Source organism: Trachypithecus francoisi, unplaced genomic scaffold (assembly GCF_009764315.1).
Source record: "Trachypithecus francoisi isolate TF-2019V2 unplaced genomic scaffold, Tfra_2.0 Lachesis_group5, whole genome shotgun sequence".
Lineage (NCBI taxonomy): Eukaryota > Metazoa > Chordata > Mammalia > Primates > Cercopithecidae > Trachypithecus > Trachypithecus francoisi.
This window is the reverse complement of record NW_022681470.1, coordinates 127,287,324-127,307,405: the sequence shown is the minus strand read 5'-3', so window position 1 is coordinate 127,307,405 and position 20,082 is coordinate 127,287,324. Positions and strand designations below refer to the sequence as shown.

The 20,082-nt window shown below is 37.2% G+C and overlaps 1 protein-coding gene across 4 annotated transcripts in view; it reads right to left on the bottom strand.

Annotated features, from left to right (window-relative positions):
* Positions 1 to 20,082, bottom strand: part of ARHGAP29 (Rho GTPase activating protein 29) — a 76,547-nt gene that overhangs the window by 54,621 nt on the left and 1,844 nt on the right. Inside the window, exons 1-2 of one of the 4 annotated variants that reach the window (XM_033196363.1) lie at positions 11,540 to 11,847; positions 5,551 to 5,787 (exon numbers count right to left, since the gene is read on the bottom strand). In XM_033196363.1, coding sequence (XP_033052254.1) covers positions 5,551 to 5,755 — 205 coding nt within the window. In that variant the 5' untranslated portion in view covers positions 5,756 to 5,787; positions 11,540 to 11,847. Of the gene's footprint in view, positions 1 to 3,784; positions 3,897 to 5,550; positions 5,788 to 11,539; positions 11,848 to 20,082 lie in introns of those variants that run through there. The other 3 variants (XM_033196366.1, XM_033196364.1, XM_033196365.1) reach the window with 3 other exon arrangements.

The following is a 20,082-nucleotide window of genomic DNA, read 5'->3' as shown; positions in this document are numbered from 1 at the left end:
TAAGAGTTTTACACACATAAACTCATTTAATCGTCACAAAACCCCCATTATCTCCTTTTAATAGACACAGAAACAAGCATAAAGGAAGAAGATAAATAACTTGCCCAGGGCTACAAACAACTAGCAAATGGCAGAATGAGGATTCCACCTCAGGTATCTTGGGTCTAGAATTTGAGCTCCTAATCACTATGATATATTACTACATGGTTGAAGAAGTTAAGCTTAATGACAAGTACTCTGCGATCTGCAATTTAAGAGGCTTTAACTTCCAGTGAATATGCTAGTTACTACTATAAACATTGTTAAATGATATAAACCATTCTAGGCAAATGCAGAAGAGGAATCTAATGCACTGAGAACTGGCACAGGTGTAAATGAGCTATTTGTATTTCATACTTCGTTTCTCAAAGATTCATTTCATACCTTCTAGTCACTAAACAATAATCTATTAACATTCACATTAACTTCTAAGTGATATCCATTAGAAATCACTTCTAAAAAGATTTATTTCTAGGGTAATATAGAGCAGTACACATCTGAGGCTAGCAGCTTAATGTTTCTAATATTTAACAAAATTTCTGGCACACTGTAAAGTTACCTAAGAGGCATCAGTGGTAAAAGTAACAATGCAATTTGTCTGAAAAAAAAAAATTTACACATCCTCCTGTATATTCTCCCTGGGAAAAGAACTGAGTTAACCCACAAGACAGGATTTCAATGAAGACTTTGTAAATTTATGCAGAACCTCTCATAACAGAATATATTATTTAATGGTATTAAACTTCTCATTTAATGAAAAATTCAATAAAAACTTTTTATTCAACCTAACTGTTCAATAAAATTTGTTTTAGAAAGTTAACATACTACTTCTGACTATAGTCCTGTAAAAACAACTCATCAGAAGCTATCACTTATGAGGTCAGTGTTTTTTTTTTTTTTTTAATAATATAAAGGTGATACACTCTTAAATTAGAAAGCATCTTTTAAAAATAAGAGAACTTGGTCGGGCGTGGTGGCTCATGAGAAATCCCAGCACTTTGGGAGGCCAAGGGGGTCGGATCACAAGATTAGGAGGTTAAGACCATCCTGGCTAACAAGGTGAAACCCCGTCTCTACTGAAAATACAAAAAATTAGCTGGGTGAGGTGGCGGGCACCTGTAGTCCGAGCTACTCGGGAGGCTGAGGCAGGAGAATGGTGTGAACCCGGGAGGCAGAGCTTGCAGTGAGCGGAGATCACGCCACTGCACTCCAGCCTGGGCGACAGAGCGAGACTCCGTCTCAAAAAAATAAATAAAATAAATAAATAAATAAGAGAACTTGACTAGTTCATCTGAAATTGGTCATACATTTTTATCTTCCTTTCCAGCCTATTTAAAAACCAAGCCAAAAAAAAAAAGGAAAAGAAAAAAGAAACAAAAACAAGGCACGATAGTCACAAACCAAAAAATCCATTTTAAAATAGTACTATATAATAAAAAAGTATAAAAAATTATTAGACTATTTATTTTCTCTCAAATATATTTTAAAATGGCAGTTAATATTTCCAAGTACTGAGTAGCAGAAAAATTAGATATTTTATACTATTCTTTCTAGCCCAATTAAAAAGCCTTTACATTTTCCATATTCTCAGATTTTGAGCTTTCTTGAATGATATTCCACATGAAAATGGGGAGGTATGTCACAATGACAGACTTTAAAATTATTATATAAACTTGAAAAGCACTTACGAATCTGTTATTTAGAATTTAGAACACATTATTCCACAGGAAGGAAACCATAAACCTGAATTGGTACTTATACTGCACATATATTAATCTACAGTGTTATAATTAAACACAACATGCATATGCATAACTGAGTGCCTTCAGCATTTTCATATAAGATAGAACATTTACTCTGCAATTATTCCTAATGTATCTTAATGACACTGGATAGAGATCTAAAACTTCAAATTCCACATCTGCTAGTTGCATAAGGCTACAAGGTAACCTCCTCCTGGCGGTTAAGTAGTGGAAAGAGAATTACCAAACTCTGTCACTTAACTTACCCCAGCAAGAATAGAATATTTTCAGTCCTCTAATCTTCCACATTAAGCTATTTATATTTGTAAATTTGAAAATTAGAGATAAACCATATACATATCTTAACCCTGTTGGGAGTACAGAGCTCTTTGGCAGACATTTATATTTTTTCTAATCAGTTCCTCAATGACGATTACAATATAAGCTTCATATTCTCAGTTAGGAAATTTTCATTAATTTGTTTTCATACAGTTTGAAAACAAATACTGAGCTGTCTTCTTAGGTCTAAACTGCCAACATTCAGAACAATGTATAATAATCTCCAACTCTAATCAAATTTTGAATTGCAGATTCGTAAAACTGATAGCATCTGGCACAAGTGCCTCATTCTTAACAAAAAATTAAATGAATTAAGCCATATTCCAAAGCTAGTCAGTAGAACTAAGCCTAGAACCTAGATTCTGATTCTCTTTTCAGAGCTTTTGCTGCCATCTTTTACTACCAATTTAACCAAATCGTATAACCTGGGCATTATTTATCAGCAATAAGATGTTGATGAAATCTCGTAAGTTATACATACACCTCATCTGTGAAACAGAGCTAAAGGTACCTGGCTTTGAGGGGACTAGGTGATTAAACTTGTCTATATGACAAAGTACTCTGTAAAATGAAAAGCACCATATACAGTTATATATCATTTCTAACTATTTGGAGAAGGTAAAATGTAGCCATAAACCAATCATGAAGCTGTTTATCTAAGACTAGCCTCAACCTATGATTAAACATCTGAGGTAAAAGTCAAGTGACTGCACATTACTACTGCAGTTAGTAATAAAGGTATTAACAGATAAAAGTTATTACAGAGAAAATGGTATTCTGATTAAACCAAAAGATGATTTAATTGTGTATCTACATTCTTTATTCTTAAGAGCTGCCTTTTTGGCTTAACAATTAACAAATGTGAATTAAAAGGTAATAATGCCAAAAATATGGCATCTTCCTCTTAAGGAGGCAATACACAAAATATTGGGAGGGTTACTGAGAAATTACTGACAAGGCTCTTCCACTTTAAAAGAAAAACAGTGAATGAAACGGCTCTTTGCTGTCTGGCCACAGTTCAACATTGCAGTGATAACCACAGAAAAGAAGTCCAGGGATATTTCTCAACACCCAGAGATAAAAAGCAGAGTTCATGACTATAGGGATACATGTAATAATACCATCTTAAATAGTTAGAGCATTTTAAACATTTTACCTTTCCTGAAGATTATATCTCACCAGATCTTTGTAATACTTTTGTTAAGTAAATAAGGAATAATCTGATATTCTTAAGAAGCTGAAAATCATCAAAATTAAAAACACGCACAATATTATGTAGCATTTTCCTTATCTTTTATAATGAGGTACATTCATGTTTATAAAACAAAAAGGTTCCATCAACTCAAATTAACTCATTTATTTCTAGATTTTGATAACAGTATTTCAAAGACAAAAAAAAAAATTCTTGTTATATTCAAAATTCATCCTGACATGGCATACATATATCCTTTTAATTCTGATTGAAGACTAAGCATTAAAATCAACCCAAAGGTAAATAATGAACATCCTCTGGCCATTGCATATTACTGCGTTGGTTATCAAAAAAACAGTTTATCTATTTTGTAATTAATTTGTTGACCATAAATTACAAACTTTTTGATAATGTCCTTATGAATTTTTAAAATTAAATTTCAGTGAATATATTTCCATACATATCCTTTTACCTCAAGGGGTAGTCTCTTTCTGTATCTTATTTTTTTTTTTTTCTCACTTAGGATCAACTTTCAGTCCCCATCCTTCAGTATTCTCTGAGTGTCTGCTCACAATTTAAAACTCCTATAAAAATGTGTTTTGGAGATAAGAAGTAGTCCAACTTGTTTTAAATTACTATCATTTTAAATCTGTGACACAAGGATAATTACATAAAATGAAGATTTTTTAAGAGACATAAATCTCTTAAGGAAAATAAGAACAAGTAGAAATCCTAACTAGAAATCTTATTTATATGAATAAAAATGCATTTAAATTGGTGTATTAAATAAAATACGGTTTTATACCTTAAATCAAAGTAAATGGCTTGTCAACTAATACATCATTTAAAATTTCACCTTAAAAATTAACCCAGTTAATGAACTGTATATCAAGAAGTATAAATTTTGTTTGTAAATTAAAAAAATTAAACTAGTTGAGAACAAATTGTTATTACAAAGCTATGCTTCTTTAAATAAATGGGAAATTAATCATTTTGGTAAATTTGCTACCATTATAATACTTAATGTATTCAGGGTATCTTTCCACAATAACTTTAGGTAACTTCACGGTCATTTAATCGTCCACAATCAGACTTCAAAATGAAGCTATTAAAATGAATGGGAATATGAACAACTTTTCTAATAATATTTATACAGTCTCAAAAGAATCACTTATGTGATTGCTGTTTTAAGGAAAACTCAAATACTAAAACTTTGAGGCTTCAATTCCAGTCATTTTGGGCATTTCAATCTGAAAATAACAGATTAGAAATAAACTCTTAAATTTAGCCCAATTAAAAAGCCTTTACATTTTCACAAGATACAATTTTAGTTTTCACAAGCACAAGATACAATTTTAGTTTTTCAAAATGTCCATCAGAAAATAAGTATTTAACTTACATACATACATAGAACTATTTACTGAAATCTTACAAATTTCTATAAAGCCCCAGGAGGTCTCATATAAGTAACACTGAGAATCTTCATTTTTATACCTAGACATACCATTATGAATATGGAAATGAAACTGCCATTTATTACAAAAGAATAGGAGCTGTTTTTGTAACTATTAATTATCATTGTCATCAAATTTAGACCTAAGAGGCACTAAACATTGAAAGACAGGTACTAAGAACGAGTGAGAGATAAACAATCTTTTACTTTAGGAGAACAGAGTCTAATGCTCCATTATCCATTTCTAACTAGACAGATAATTCTGTGATTAGCCCTTAATTCAAGATGTTACAGATCAGCAAAACAGAATTAAGTCTGATTTTTGTAAAAAAAAAAAAAAAAAATCACTTAAATGCAGTCATTTTAGATACCAAAACTTCATCTAAAATGAGGAAAGCTGAATTAGGTAATAGTGTCAACAACGTAAATTATAAACATTAGTCTGCTTATTTAAGACGAATCAATGCACTGTGTTACCATTAACAAAAAGGTTGAAATCCCAATGATCTCAAGTTTTCCTATGTCAAATGGACCCAACCACAGGAATCAGATATTTTTCTTTTTTGTATTCTTATTCCCTCACACTGAAGTTTCTATTATGTATTATACTATTATCTAATTATAAAATGGTTTACATTGTAACCATCAAAGATTTGGGGAAAAAAGCCCTAAAATAACTAAAGCAGAATACCCTATTTCTACCACCATGTACAAACTTATCTGCAGGCCAGCATTTAAAATTTTACAAACTATCTAGTAAGAATGCTAATAGAAAAGTGACAAACCTGAAAATATGGCTTCTTTCAAATATAGTAACATGTGGGAGAACTTCCTGATATCATTCACCAACTCCTTGATGTAATCCGGATCAAAAATAGAGTTGGAACTTAAGGACTTGAGCCCCATTTCAGAAGCTGTAACATCAGTAGAGAGTTGGCCTGATGCCCAAGCACGTTTTTTCTTTGTCTTTTTCTGTTTGTGAGCAATCATCCTTTCATGTAACAGTCAGAAAAACAGAAATCCTTAAGGGGGCAAGAAACAAAATAAAAACAAGCGGGGAGAGAGAAAGAAACACAAATACTAAATCAGCCAGGGAAATATTACACTAGATTTTCAAAAACAGCCCACCTTGGTATCCTATTTTTAAATTTTTAAAAATCAATCATCATTCACTGTATTACTGATAACAGCAGTTTGCATTTATTAAGTGCCAGTAATTCTGACAACTCTGACATGCAAACCACTGTTCTTTGCGTTTCACAAATGAGGAACCTGAGGTTTAGAGGTTAAAAATTTGTCTAAGCTCTCAACTGATAATGAACTAGGACTTAAACCCGTATCTGCCTTGAAGTCAAAATCCATGCTCTTAATAACCTCCTGTTGATTCCTAGGGTACAGAATTTTATTTAATTGTAAAAGTTGTTCTGAAACATCACTTAGTAGAAGAAGGTCATATTCTCCTTCCATGACATCATCTTCAAAAATAAAGATGAGATATGGGGTTTGAAAAAAGAAATACCTGTTGTTAAAATCCTCCTCTGTCACTTATCATATGATCTATTCATCTCTTTACTTCAGTATGCTCACTTATAAAGTGGGAATAACATCCTGACAACACCTACCTCAGGAGATTATTGTAGGGATTACGTGACACAATGATACAGAAGTGTCAAGAACATAAAAGTTCAATTACAGTTGGTTTTTCCTAATAATGCATATACATACATATACACAGACATACACACATGACACATCCTGGGTTACCAAGTCTCATCAAGGATATTTCTTTGTTGAAAACAAGTTACAAGGGTGTCCACTAATCTGACGTACCCTGACTGGTTAAATAAACAAATGTGTGACTATCAGGGCAATATTTTTGATAATCTCAGAATGGTAGTAAAAAGGTAATCTTTCGGTATAAGAAAAATTTAGATTTGAATCCTGGCTCTAATATTTTCTAGATAGGTGACCAGGACAATTTTATTTACAGGCTTGTGTGAGGATTAAAAGGGATCACAAAATAAGACTTCATATGTTAAAACGCCTAATACTGGCACATAGCTGGAACTCAAGAAAATCATAGTTATCGTCTTCTTCACCCTCATCTTACCTTTCCAGAGTTAAAAGTTCTAATCTTGTTTGTATCTCTGGAAATCAAAAAGGAAATAATTGGAGAAATTAAATTAACTCACATTTTATTACTGACACTTTTTTCAAGTATTTTGTCTTGAATATTTGGCTACTTTAAAAATGGTAGATGACTAAGGACTTCTATAAAATTTACAGAAGAAAGTTTTTTGAGTTTTTTTTTTGCGGAGGGGGGAAGGGTTGAGTCTGGGTCTCACTCTGTCACTTAGGTTGGAGTGCAGTGGTATGATTATAGCTCACTGCAGCCTCAAACTCCTGGGCTCAAACCATCTGCCTGCCCCAGCCACCCATGTAGCTGGGACTCCAGGGACACACCATCACATCTAGCTAGCTAAAAAAAAAAAAAAAATTTTTTTGTAGAGACACAGTTTCACTATGTTTCCCAGGCTGGTCTCAAACTTCTGGGCTCAAGTGATCCTCCTACTTCAGCCTACCTAAATGCTGGGATTACAAGCATGAGCCACTATGCCTGGCCCACTAGAAAGTTTTATGTAATATCCATTTCTAGTCATATGCAAGATATTTTATTGTATCATTTACTCCTTCCTATATCTCACCCAACTCCACAGTTTGTTTTTCTTTCTGATCTACAGGGTTCTCTAATCAATCCACTTCTCTCTACTGCTACCACACTAGCGAATTACCATCATTTCTTTTCTGAGCTACTATACTACTTTCCCAACAATCTATCTGCAACCATTCTTGTCTCATCACAAATGGAGTGAACACTTCAAACATAGATCTCATAACATCATTTCTCTGCTGAAAACCCTTCCAAAGGACAAGTGAGAAGCTATCATGCTTTATAAGGCTCAACATGAGATCTGGCTCCTACCTACCTGTGCAATGTTATATGGAGACACACCTGCTGGCTCTCAACACTCCTGCCACACACACCTCCTTCTCATTCTTTCAACAGTATTTGTTTACAATGACACTCACCAGGAAATAATTTCACATAATGAGCCAGTATACATGTTAAGGGTATTATGTTTGCGTGTGGCACGGCTTCTGGGTAAGGCACATGTGATGTATGTGAGGTTTTTAAAATTCCATCCCATTTCATTTTTTAAAATGCTGGGTGCAACTCACCAGCTTGGTTTCATACACGTAATAGGTCATGACCCTACAGTTTGAAAAACACCAACTGTTCAGCTCAGGGTCCTGTCTATAAGCAATTCTATTTGTCTGGAATATTCTTTCTCCTTTGTTAACTTGTTCTGATCTCAGCTCAAAGCTTACCTCTTCAAAGAAATGTTCCTGGACCATCCCCATCCCCCCACAAAACCACTACCACCAAACCAGAGTAGAATCTCCTGTGAGATGTTCTATAGTACCCTCTACTTTTCATCACTGCTCATGCCACAGTTCAAATAGATCACATCTTCCTAGCTAGACTATAATCTCGTGGAAATTAAGACCATGTCCGTTTGCTAACCATGTGTTCTCTGCTCATAGCAGAACGCTTGGCATATGAGGAATGAACTACTTAGAATTATCTGCAGATAGGCTTATAAACTTAATAAAGTTTCAATTAATTTTTATAGAAACAAAAATAACTCTGGGTTGTTGCAATGTTTCGAAGTGAAAATATTTTTTTTTTTAAAAAACTCTCTAAAATGGTGTGTTCCAAAAATAAAAGCATATGAAGCTGAGGGAAGATCACATAAAACTGAAATCAAAGTTGGATTTCTATTATTGCTCCTCCTGATTATTAAACTGGGGACCCCACACTTTAAAATTTTTAAAGTTTATTCACTGTCCTTTGTTAATCTCAAATTATTTCTGAGAATCTAACTTCTACATTTAAACCAGTTTCAAAACTATCTAACATTAATCCTTAAATGTGTGTATCATTTCTAAAATGAATCTAGGGCAATTTTTGAGCATTATTATTATATCTAAGTCTTCCTTTCCATCAACAAAAACAAAACAAAAATTCAAAGTGCCTTGTTTGGGCAGCTCTTTTACAAATCACTAACCAAAATGCCTATTAGCCTAACAAAACATCACTCTTGCAGTTTACTTAATAAAGTCATTTTGTTTAGTTATGACAGCTTTTAAGCTTAGTAAATTAGAGAATTGGTCACTGTCACTGGTAAAGATGGTTACAAAAATTAAAGACATTAAAACAATTTACCTATTTTAGCAGAAATAATTTACTTAAGTAACTACATGTAAAAGAGTAACCTAAACTTTTAAAGTGTTTCAAAACTGCTGGAACATTTTTAGATAAGACTTTAAAAATCTGCAAAAAACCAACAACAACAACAACAACATCAAACACATGGCAAGGAGAAGAACTCTTCACCTCTTATAAAAAAGAATTATACCTTACCTCTAGCCAGCATTATAGTGATTAATGTGTTGATTTTGTTACATATTACTACTTTTCATATTCCAGAGTAAAAAAAGAAACATTACAATTGAAAAAATGCTTAACATAACAAACTTAACCCAAGCTTTCATAAATGAACTATGATAATGAGAAGCTGGGGCAATATACACTTTCCAAGATCATACACACTATTTTCTCATGTGCTAAAATGAATATTCTCTTGTTGGCAGTAACATAAAATGTAGTTACTAACAGACTGCAACTGGCAACTTAATAAGGTAATGATGCATGCAAAGTACTTAGCAGAGTGCCTGGTTCATCATAAAGATGAACCATAAAAGCCATTATTACTAGCAGTGCTTCATTGTGGGAAATTGTTTTTGAACAAGATGTGGCTTCACTACAATACATTAGTGGATTGTGAGCAAGAAATACAGGACTGGAAATAATTGGAGAAACTTAACTGACTCTGTGGAAACCTACTAAAAAGCTTCCAAGTGAAATTTGAACTGTGCAAATAGACTGTTGTGCAAAATATTTGTGACACACTAATTCTGGTGCATCTCTTTCAACTTCAAATCAACAATATTAAAAACATGTATTATGCACTTCCCAAAGAATTCTGTAGCAAGTAGAAAATTACTGTGCAAAACCTCTTTCATCATATGTTGTAAATCTAAGTAATGTGTGCATTAGAAATGTAGACACAAACTTCCTATCCCCCACGACTTCAGGAGCCTGTGTCAATCAAATGTCTGCTGCCCCACATACCCCCTGCCAAATGCACATTATGGCAGTAGTTTCATTTTAGGCTCTGTAATTGAAATGTAAAACTGCCCCAAATATCTATACTTACTATTTCCCATTTTACCATTTCTTCTTGAGGAAAAATTCCCACATATTTCAGAAATCTGCTATTTCAGCACAATTTCAGATTTGGCAACAATCTACTTAAAGATGCTAAAAAGATGAGACGAGCTCATTCTGAAATGATGATTAAATCTTTATGGTTTCAAAAAGCATTCTCCACAAAAACAGAATAGGGACATGTGAGAAACAGTTTTATCAATACTATGTAAACAATTTTTAAAGGAAAGCATGCAATACACATGCACTTCATTTCTGTACAGTTTGAACCTAGCACGCTTTAAAAAGAGGAAGCTGCCCAGCGCCCCACGCCTCCAGAATGTCTAGCATTCCTGGCAGGCACGGCTCTCCTTTGACCAGCCAAAACTACCCTTTGCCAAAGAACAAGTTCCTCATCCAAGAATTTAAATAAAGAGGGAAGAATGGAGCAACCAAAATGGACAGCCGACGTTGGTAACGACGGACAAAAGATAAACGATAGACAAGAGATACAATCTCAGAGACAGATGGAGAGAAGGGAAGGAGATCTCAGCTCCTGTCATTAGCAGGTAACATCCTGCCCTCCGAAAAGATTTCGGGCCAATACCCTCTGAGAAACACACTTTTCAAAAGATCAACAGAGAAACAAGAGGCTCGTCAGTCACGAGGGCTCCACCTTGAAACGCCCGACTCCAGCTAACCCGTCCAAAAAAATACTTTCTTTAATTAAAACTGTCAAACCCCAAAACGCGTCCACAATTGAATCGGGACAAACCTCTGAGACTGAGGAAAACTCGCAACGAAACCCAAAAGACAGAGACCAGGAGAAAATGCACCACGGAAATCCTAAAATATCTCAGGAATGAGAGCCCAACTGGAGTGAGGGCTGCAGTCAGGGCAGGTGGGAGCGGGACTGGAATCCAGGCAAGAACACAGACCCACAGTGGTCAGGAGCACGGATTCCGGAGCAAAAGCGCCTGGGTTTAGGTCCTGACGCTGCCAACCACTAGTCTGTGTGCATGGGCAGGTTTTTAACCTCGGTTTCCCGTGTGTAAACCGAGTCGAACAATCATGGACTGTTCTAAACATTAAAAGAGTTAAAATGTGCAAAGTCTTCAGAACAGCAGGCGGACCCGTAGTACGCGCCTGTGCTAACTTTAATTACGATCGTCATCGTCTGCCCCGGCCACCGCTGGCGTCCTCCCCGGCTGGTCCGCGTCTGCCTCGCCGGACGCGCCTCTAGCCCCGGCCGGACCCTTCCCGAGGAATCCCGTCCTGGCCCGAGGGCACCCGTCCCAGCGCAGCCCGCCACCGCTTCCGCTCGGGGCCCTCCAGCGGGCCTCCGGGACCCTGGACGGCAATTCGCGGGCGCTCGCGCGGGCGACCCCAGCCCGGAGCCACGACCGCCGCTGCCAGAGCGAACGCCACCTCCTCACACTCACCACGGCGCTCCATCCCGCGTCCCGGACGCGGACGCCCGCCCCACACCTACGGCCGCCGCCACCGCCGAGGGCTGGAGCTCGCCGCCCCCATCCCCCACCGCCTGCGGACGCCGGGCCAAGCCGCAGCCGCAGCCACAGACACCACTACCACTACAGCCGCCGCCGCCCCTGCAGCTACCGCCACAGGCCAGCCGGCCGCCCGCCCACCTCTCCCCCTGGAGCCCAGTCCATTGGCCCGGGCTCCCGGGGGCGGGGCCGGCGACCGCGGCAGGTCTGGGCTGCAACTAGCTGGCGCGCAGAACGCGGCCGTCAGCTGCGCCCGGCCGCACGCAGTCCCAGTATCACGGGCTGCGTCGGCCGCCCTTTTGGCTTGCAGGGGGCAGGGAGAGCGACTCAGAGAAAAGTCACCTGAGGACTAGATGCAACTAATGGCCAGATGAGCAGCTACATTTCTTATGAGGCACTTCTGTGGATCGCTGTTTTCCTCCCTCTTCCAGGGGTTAGGGCCTGGGGAAGGGCGCCACACGTCTGAATGAAGAATGAACTACCTCAAAACCAGCCATCTACTATGCCCCTCTGCCCTCTGTGGAGTGTAGGCCTATCTCTTTTTTTTTTTTTGGAGACGGAGTCTCGCCCTGTCGCCCAGACTGTAGTCCAATGGCGTGATCTAGGCTCACTGCAACCTCCCCCTCCCGGGCTCAATTGATTGTCTCACCTCAGCCACCTGAGTAGCTGGGATTGCAGGCGCCCACTACCACGCCCAGCTAATTTTTGTATTTTTAATAGAGGCGGGGTTTTGCTCTGTTGGCCAGGGTGGTCTCAAACTCCTGACCTCAGGTGATCCACCCACCTCAGACTCCCAAAGTGCTGGGATTACAGGCGTGAGCCACTGTGGCCGGTCCTTTCTTTCTTAGCTGCACTCTCAAACTCACTTCATAATGAGAAAAAAAGAAAAAAGTCTGAGAAAGATGGCATAATTATAGCAAGCAGGGCTAGAAAGCACATAGCCCCCATATCACACCACTCGCTGGAACAAGCGATGGCACCTATCTCAGTGCTGGAACATTCAGAAAGAAAGAAATAGAGAAACAGAGGAAAAAACACAGAGAGGGAGAATGTGGGTAGTGCTGGGGTCTGACAGAAAAATGACCACACAGGGGAGAAACAGAAAAAGACAGGATAATGTGCTGAGGAGAAGTGGAAAGAAAATGAGGTGCAGACACAGGAAAAGGGAGGAAAACCAAGGACGGCAGAAACAAGTGAAGGCAAAAAGAGAAAATAAGGAAGAAAAATAAAAGGAGAGACTACCCACTTAACAAACAGAAAAGGAAGTGAGCATGACAGAACCAAAAGTAGGGTAGTGGGGCAAGAGAAAAACTCACTGACAAAGAGAAGAGGGACCCCTTACATATATGTATCTCTGAACCCTTACAGGAAAAACAATGCCAAGAAAATACAACAAATTTGGCTCCTCTGGTGCTACTTAGAAAAGATAAATAAGAAATCTCAGCTCCTTGGTTACTTCGGCACCATACTGGATTTTTTGGACTCAACGTACACAGATTTTTCCCCTCAAACTCCCAAAATAATAGTCCAAGGTCCTGCCACAAATACTCAGAAAACTTCAAAACCAAAATTCCTTCTAATCGTGCTGAAAAAGAAAAATGCACCAAGGACTCTCACCATGGAAACCAATGATGCCTGAACTGACGCAAACTAATAAGAGGAGACAAAGGAGTCCCCAGGCCAAGAGGAGGCTGAACAGTGCAACTACGATTCAATCATAAGTAAGGTTTTTGGAAGGAAATTTTTGAGGAAGTCCCTCAACCTCAAACACCCTCTTAAGTCTACTTTAAAATATATTATTTTGCACTTATACACCATTTCCCTTAATAAAGAGGACTGTGTTGCTGATTAAAATGGAACTGGAAGCATCACTGACAAAATCATGAACAAGTTCTTGATGGAGAGAAAGGGTGTATGGATGGAGGTGGGGGTGTGGCAAAGAGAAAGGAGCTCACAAGGAGGGAGAGAAAATCAGGGAAAGAAAGACAAAGGGAGGTGTAAGAAGGAAAGAGAGACAACTATAAAGGAGAAAGAAAGACAAGAGGGAAAGAAGAAATATGCAGAGACAAGGGGAAGCAGAAAAAGAAAATGAGGAGAGAGATAAGGAAGATAAAAGAGACAAACAGAGGTGACAGAGACTAACCACTGATAGAGAAAGGAAAGAGGGTCACTTCTCACATGCAAACAGTTCTGGTGGAAATGAAGCCAATTAGGCTCTGAGGTTGTTACCTTAAAAATATAAATATAAGAATCCGGCCGGGCGCGGTGGCTCAAGCCTGTAATCCCAGCACTTTGGGAGGCCGAGACGGGTGGATCACAAGGTCAGGAGATCGAGACCATCCTGGCGAACACGGTGAAACCCCGTCTCTACTAAAAAAATACAAAAAACTAGCCGGGCGAGGGGGCGGGCGCCTGTAGTCCCAGCTACTCGGGAGGCTGAGGCAGGAGAATGGCGGGAACCCGGGAGGCGGAGCTTGCAGTGAGCTGAGATCCGGCCACTGCACTCCAGCCTGGGCGACAGAGCGAGACTCCGTCTCAAAAAAAAAAAAAAAAAAAAAAAAAAAGAATCCAAGGCTCCTTGATTACCTGCTTCCACAATTATTTAAATTTTTTCCATTAGGCCTCAAACCTAACAGTACTAATATGACAAGCAGTACTGAAGGCACCTAAAAAACAAACACTCCTTCAAACCCCACCAGAGAATGATGCACCATGGACACTCATCCACTGATGACTCAAAACTGAAGGACATCAATGGGGGATGAAGAAAGAATTCTGAAGGCCAAGGACAGTGGGGTTGGACAACTCTCAGGGAGCTCAAGGAAGTAAAGTCTGCCCCTCATATCTGCTCTGGGTTATTCTTAACACCCCCCAAACCAGAACTACCTCTAAACCATCCCAAAACAGCCAACTACTATGCATAGGACCTGACACAGAGTCACAATAGCTGGCTGTTCGGGAATCAAGGAATGTTACTTAGATGGTTAAATAAACTATAAGTAAGGTTGCCTAAGGGAAATTTTGAGAAGTCTCTCAATCTCAATCCTCCTCTTAAACCTTTAAAAAAATACATTATCTGCCATCCTTCATCCAGAGGATGATGACATTGGGGAATATTTGCAAAAATGGTAGTTCACTTTTAATTTAAAAGGGTTATTTTATTAATCTCCCATGACTTGAATTTGTTTGAAGTAATCTATCACACGAATACACTTTAAATATGAAAAGCACATTAATGGATGCAATAATACCTTTCTGCAAATCCAAAATTCTTGGCTTATAATAAAATTGTAGTGTTCAGAAAAAAAGAGTAAAACCATCAGTGTATCTACCATAGCAGTCCAATATCTTAAGTTTTTCAACAAGTTGCAGAAAAACATTTCTGGAAGCAACATATAATTTTTTTAAAAATACTTGTGTTTTTATTATTTATATTATTATTGCCTTTAGTAATTTTTCCTTCTCAAACAGAAATTCACATCCTCTTATGATGCTGTTCAAGTCAGCCATTCAGTGCAGCCTTAACTTTTATATTCCCCACATCTTCCTCATGTGTTCTCTTCAAAATGTCTGTGGTACCAGACTGAACAGATTAGTATTCTTTCTATCCACAGTGGTGACATTATCAGTATTGTTAATCTTGCTTCATCTTCCTGAAGATAATTCTGTAGTTTAGGTAGCCTACTTTTCATAGCAGAACATGGGTCTAAAAACATTTGACAGTATCTGGAGACATTTTTGGTTGTCATAACTGGGGAGGGGGATTCTACTGACATCTAGTGGGTAGAGGCCAGGGATGCTGCTAAACTTCCCACATGCATAGGACTGCCCTCACCCCTAACAAATAATTATCCAGCCCAAAACGTCAATGGTGCCAAGGTGAAACACCCTGTTCTATATCCAACTACTACTTTTTGAAAAGCTATAAGACCTAGAAACATGTTAAATTATGCCATAGTATATACCCAGAAAAATCTGGACTGTGGGCCATTTTATAGGATAAACATCATTTCTTCAACAAATAAACTGCAGGAAAAAAAGATGGAAAGAAAAATCTCTAGATTAAAATATCCTTAAAAGATATATCAAATGCGGCCAGGCACGGTGGCTCACACCTGTAATCCCAGCACTTGGGAGGCCGAGGCGGGCTGATCACCAGAGGTCAGGAGTTCGAGACCAGCCTGGCTAATTATGGTGAAACCCGGTTTCTACTAAAAATACAAAAAATTAGCCTGGCGTGGTGGTGTGCACCTGTAATCCCAGCTATTCAGGAGGCGAAGGCAGTAGAATCTCTTGAACTCGGGAGGTGGAGGTTGCAGTGGGCCAAGATCACACCACTGTACTCCAGCCTGGGCAACAGGAACAAAACTCCGTCTCAAAATAATAATAATAATAATAAAAAGATATTTCAAATGGAGGAATAAATAAAAACAGACATACTCTTCCACTGTAGTAAACAACTAGAAAAACGGAGAAAATATATATTGTTTTCAGACACTGAACTCTACACACAGCACTGGGCTCGGGGCCGCCATCTCTGAGAGATAGGATCACAAACAAAAGAGGTGAGCCCCACAATTACCCCAGCTTTCTGCCTCAAGTCACCTTCTTGACTATGGCCCTCTTGACAAGTTGAAGAGACAGAGATCTTAGTTCCAGAAGACTGGAGTCACCAGAATCTGTAGGACAGAGTACTAGAGACTATGAATATAGAAAAAGAGCTCCAGAAATTTGCATAGGGAATTTCTTAATTATCTTGCTGCACACTAAGATGCACATGTATACAGCAAAACACCACAAGGATTGGCAAAGAATTTCCAGAAAGCTATAGATGGACAATTCCCAGGTTTCCCACAGGGCTGGAAGAACTGCAAATTTTCATCAGCCAGAGTAGAGAGACCTACTGAACACCCCAGGGGAGATCCCAGGGCAGGCCTCATAGTACATCTAACCTAGCTCTAGTGAAAACTGTACTCTAGCCACACTCCAACAAAGCTTCAGAACAGGCACATTTTATAATTTTTTTACAAAAGTAATAATATGTTGTGGCATGTATAACATATACAGAAGCAGAATGTATGACAATAGCATAAAAGAGGAGGAAATTTGAAAGTATACAGTAAGGTTCTTACATTATAGGTAAAGTAGTGTAATACTGTTTGAAGGTATACTGTAAGTTAAAAATGTATAATAAAATCTCCAGAGATAAAGTTATTTAAGCCAATAGTGGGCATAAACAGAATTTCAAAAAATCAACAACAAAAAAAGGCAGGACAAGAAGAAAAAGGAAACAACAAATGGAACAAATAAAACAAACAGCAAAGTAACAGACTTAAATCCAATCATACCAATAATTACATTAAATATAAATAATCTACACAGCCCAGTAAAAAGGCAGTGATTCTCAGAGTAAAAAACTAAGACCCAACTATATTTTGCCTATTAAAATGCAGACTTGAAATATAAAGACACAGATATATGGAAAGTAAAACAACAGAAAAAGACATACCATGCAAACACTAATCATAAGAAAGCCAAAGTAGCTGTATAATATAGGTATCAAAGAATTTTACCAAGGATAAAAAGCAACATTTCATAATGATAAATGAGTCATCTCATCACAATGACAAGAATCCTGAAGGTATCTGTATCTAAAAATAGAGGTGCAGAGTATGAGAAAAAAACTGAGAGAAATGTATGGAAAAATAGACAAATCCCCAATGACAGTTAAGATTTCAACATTCTTCTCTCAGTAATTAATAGAATAACAAAATCATTAAGGATCATTAAGGACATAGAAGACTTGAATAGCACTACCAATCAACTTGACCTGATAGACATTTACAGAAGATTCCACCAAAAAACAGCAGAATACACATTCATTTCAAATGTATACGGAATATTCACTAAGATAGGCCATATATGGGATGATAAAAAGAAGTCCCAATGAACTTAAGAGGACTGAAATCACACAGTGTATGTCCTCTGATCAAAAAAAAACTAAATTTGAAACTAATAACAGAAAGATAGCCAGGAAATCCCCAAATATTTGTAAATTATAAAATATAACATTAAAAAAAACCAATGGGTCAAATTTCCACAAGGGAAATTTTAATATATTTTGAACTGAATGAAAATGAAAAACCCACTTCAAAATGTGAAGATTACACAGTAAAAGTCATGGTCTGATAAATACACAGTTTTAGATGATTTATTGTAAAAGAGAAATGTCTAAAGTCAATGATCTAAGCTTCCACTTTAAGAAGCTAGAAAACAAAGAGCAAATTATACCCAAAGTAAGCTGAAGGAAGTAAATAATGATAAGAACAGAAATCAATGATTTAGAAAACAGAAAATAGAAAAACATCAATGTAACCAAAAGTTGATTATTTGAAAAAATCAATTAAATTCTTAAATATCTAGCTAGACTGATCAAGAAATAGAGAAAACACAAATCACTAATATGAATGGAAGAAAGAACATCAGTACAGACCCTACAGACACAAGGATAAAAGAATACAAGAGAATGTTACAAACAACTTTGCCAATAAACTTAAAAACTCAGATGAAATGGAAAAATTCTTCGAAAGACACAAACTATAACCCTGACACAAGAAATAGAAAATGTGAATAGCCCTACATGTATTAAATCACTGATTTCATTATTGAAAATTTCCCACAAAGAAAACTACACCTATATGGGCTTCACTTAAAAAATTCACTGAACCAGATAAAATAATCCTATACAAACTCTTGGAAAATACAGGAGACAAGAACACTTCCCAACTCATTCTATGAGGCCAGCATTACCCTGATACCAAAACCAGACAAAGATATTACACACACACACACACACACACAAAACAAATTTCTTAACACAGTATTAACAAGTCAAATCCAACAATATATAAAAAGGATAATACATAATGCCCAAGAAGGGTCTGTCCAAGGAATGCAAGCTTAGTTTAACATTCACTAGAAAAAAACCATGTGATCATCTCAAAAGATGCAGAAAAAGCATCTGACAAAATTCTATGGCCATTCATGATTAAAACAGTCAACAAAGTAGGAATAGAAGATAATTTATTCAATCTGATAAAAGGCATCTACAAAAAACCTACAGGTTTTCTCCTTAAGATCAGGATTAATATTGTTACTGTGGGTCTTAGCCCGTACAGTAAGACAAGAGAAAGAAATAAAATGCATTCATATTTAAAAAGAAAGAAGTAAAATACTCAGAGATGATGTGTTTGTGTACCTAAAAAAAAACTCAAGAAGCCCATAAATTAGCTACTATGTCTAATTAATGAATATTATCAAGGTCACAGAATACAAAGTTAACACACTATAATCAATTTTATTTCTATACACTAACAACAAACAATTGAACCAAAAAAATTCAAAACTTCTGCTCTTTGAGAGACAGTGTTGAAATAAAATGCAAGTCACAAACTGGGAGAAAACATCTGACGAAGGATTTGTAACCAAATACATCAAGAAGTCTTACAATTCCATAAAAATAAAACAACAATCCAATAAAATAATGAGTAACGAAGTGAACATACGCTGCACAAAAGAAGATGCACAACTGGGCAATAAGCACATGAAATACTGCTCAATACCATTAGTATCAGGGAAATGCAAATTTCAACTTCTATGAGATACCACTGACTAGTCATAAGAAATTTTAATTTCAGCTAGACTGAAATATTAACTGTTGGTGAGGATGTAGGGCAACTGTAACTGTAATACATGCTTCTATACAAGGTATACAATCATTTTGTGAAACAGCCTAGCATTTTCTTACACAGGTAAACATACATTTAACATACAACTCAGTAATTCTCATTTTACATGCATCCAAAAGAAATGAAAACACACATTCACCCATAAACTTGTACACAAATGCATAGCAATTTTTCATGATAGTCAAAACCAAAACAACGCCATCTCCATCAACAGATAAACTGTGGTACAGCCTTACGATGGAATACTATTTAACATAAATATCCATGACATAGCAAAAAATCATAGATGAATCTCACAAGCATTAAGCTAAATGAAAGAAGCCAGGCGCACACACACACACTGTATATCTTTGGTATGATTACATTTACATAAAATTCTAGAGAATATGAACCTAATCTTAAATGACAGAAGAATTTCAGCGGTTGCTTAGGAATGCCTTGGTGGTGTAAGTGTGGGGGAAACTGCAAGAAGCCTTTCATTTCCTCCACTAAATATAAAGCATCCCTCTACTTTCCCATAGGACATTCAACATACTTGGGAAACTCCTGATATTATACCTTGGGCCCCATCAGTATTGTCTGTTGCTACCCAAGATGCAAAGGTTCTACAGGACTGTCTACCACAAAATGGGATCAGAGTAAATTTTCTTAGTGAATGCTGAATGAGTAAGTGGCACAAGAATGAAAATTCTTTAGGGTAACTTCTGGGCATGAACTTTGTTCAATGTG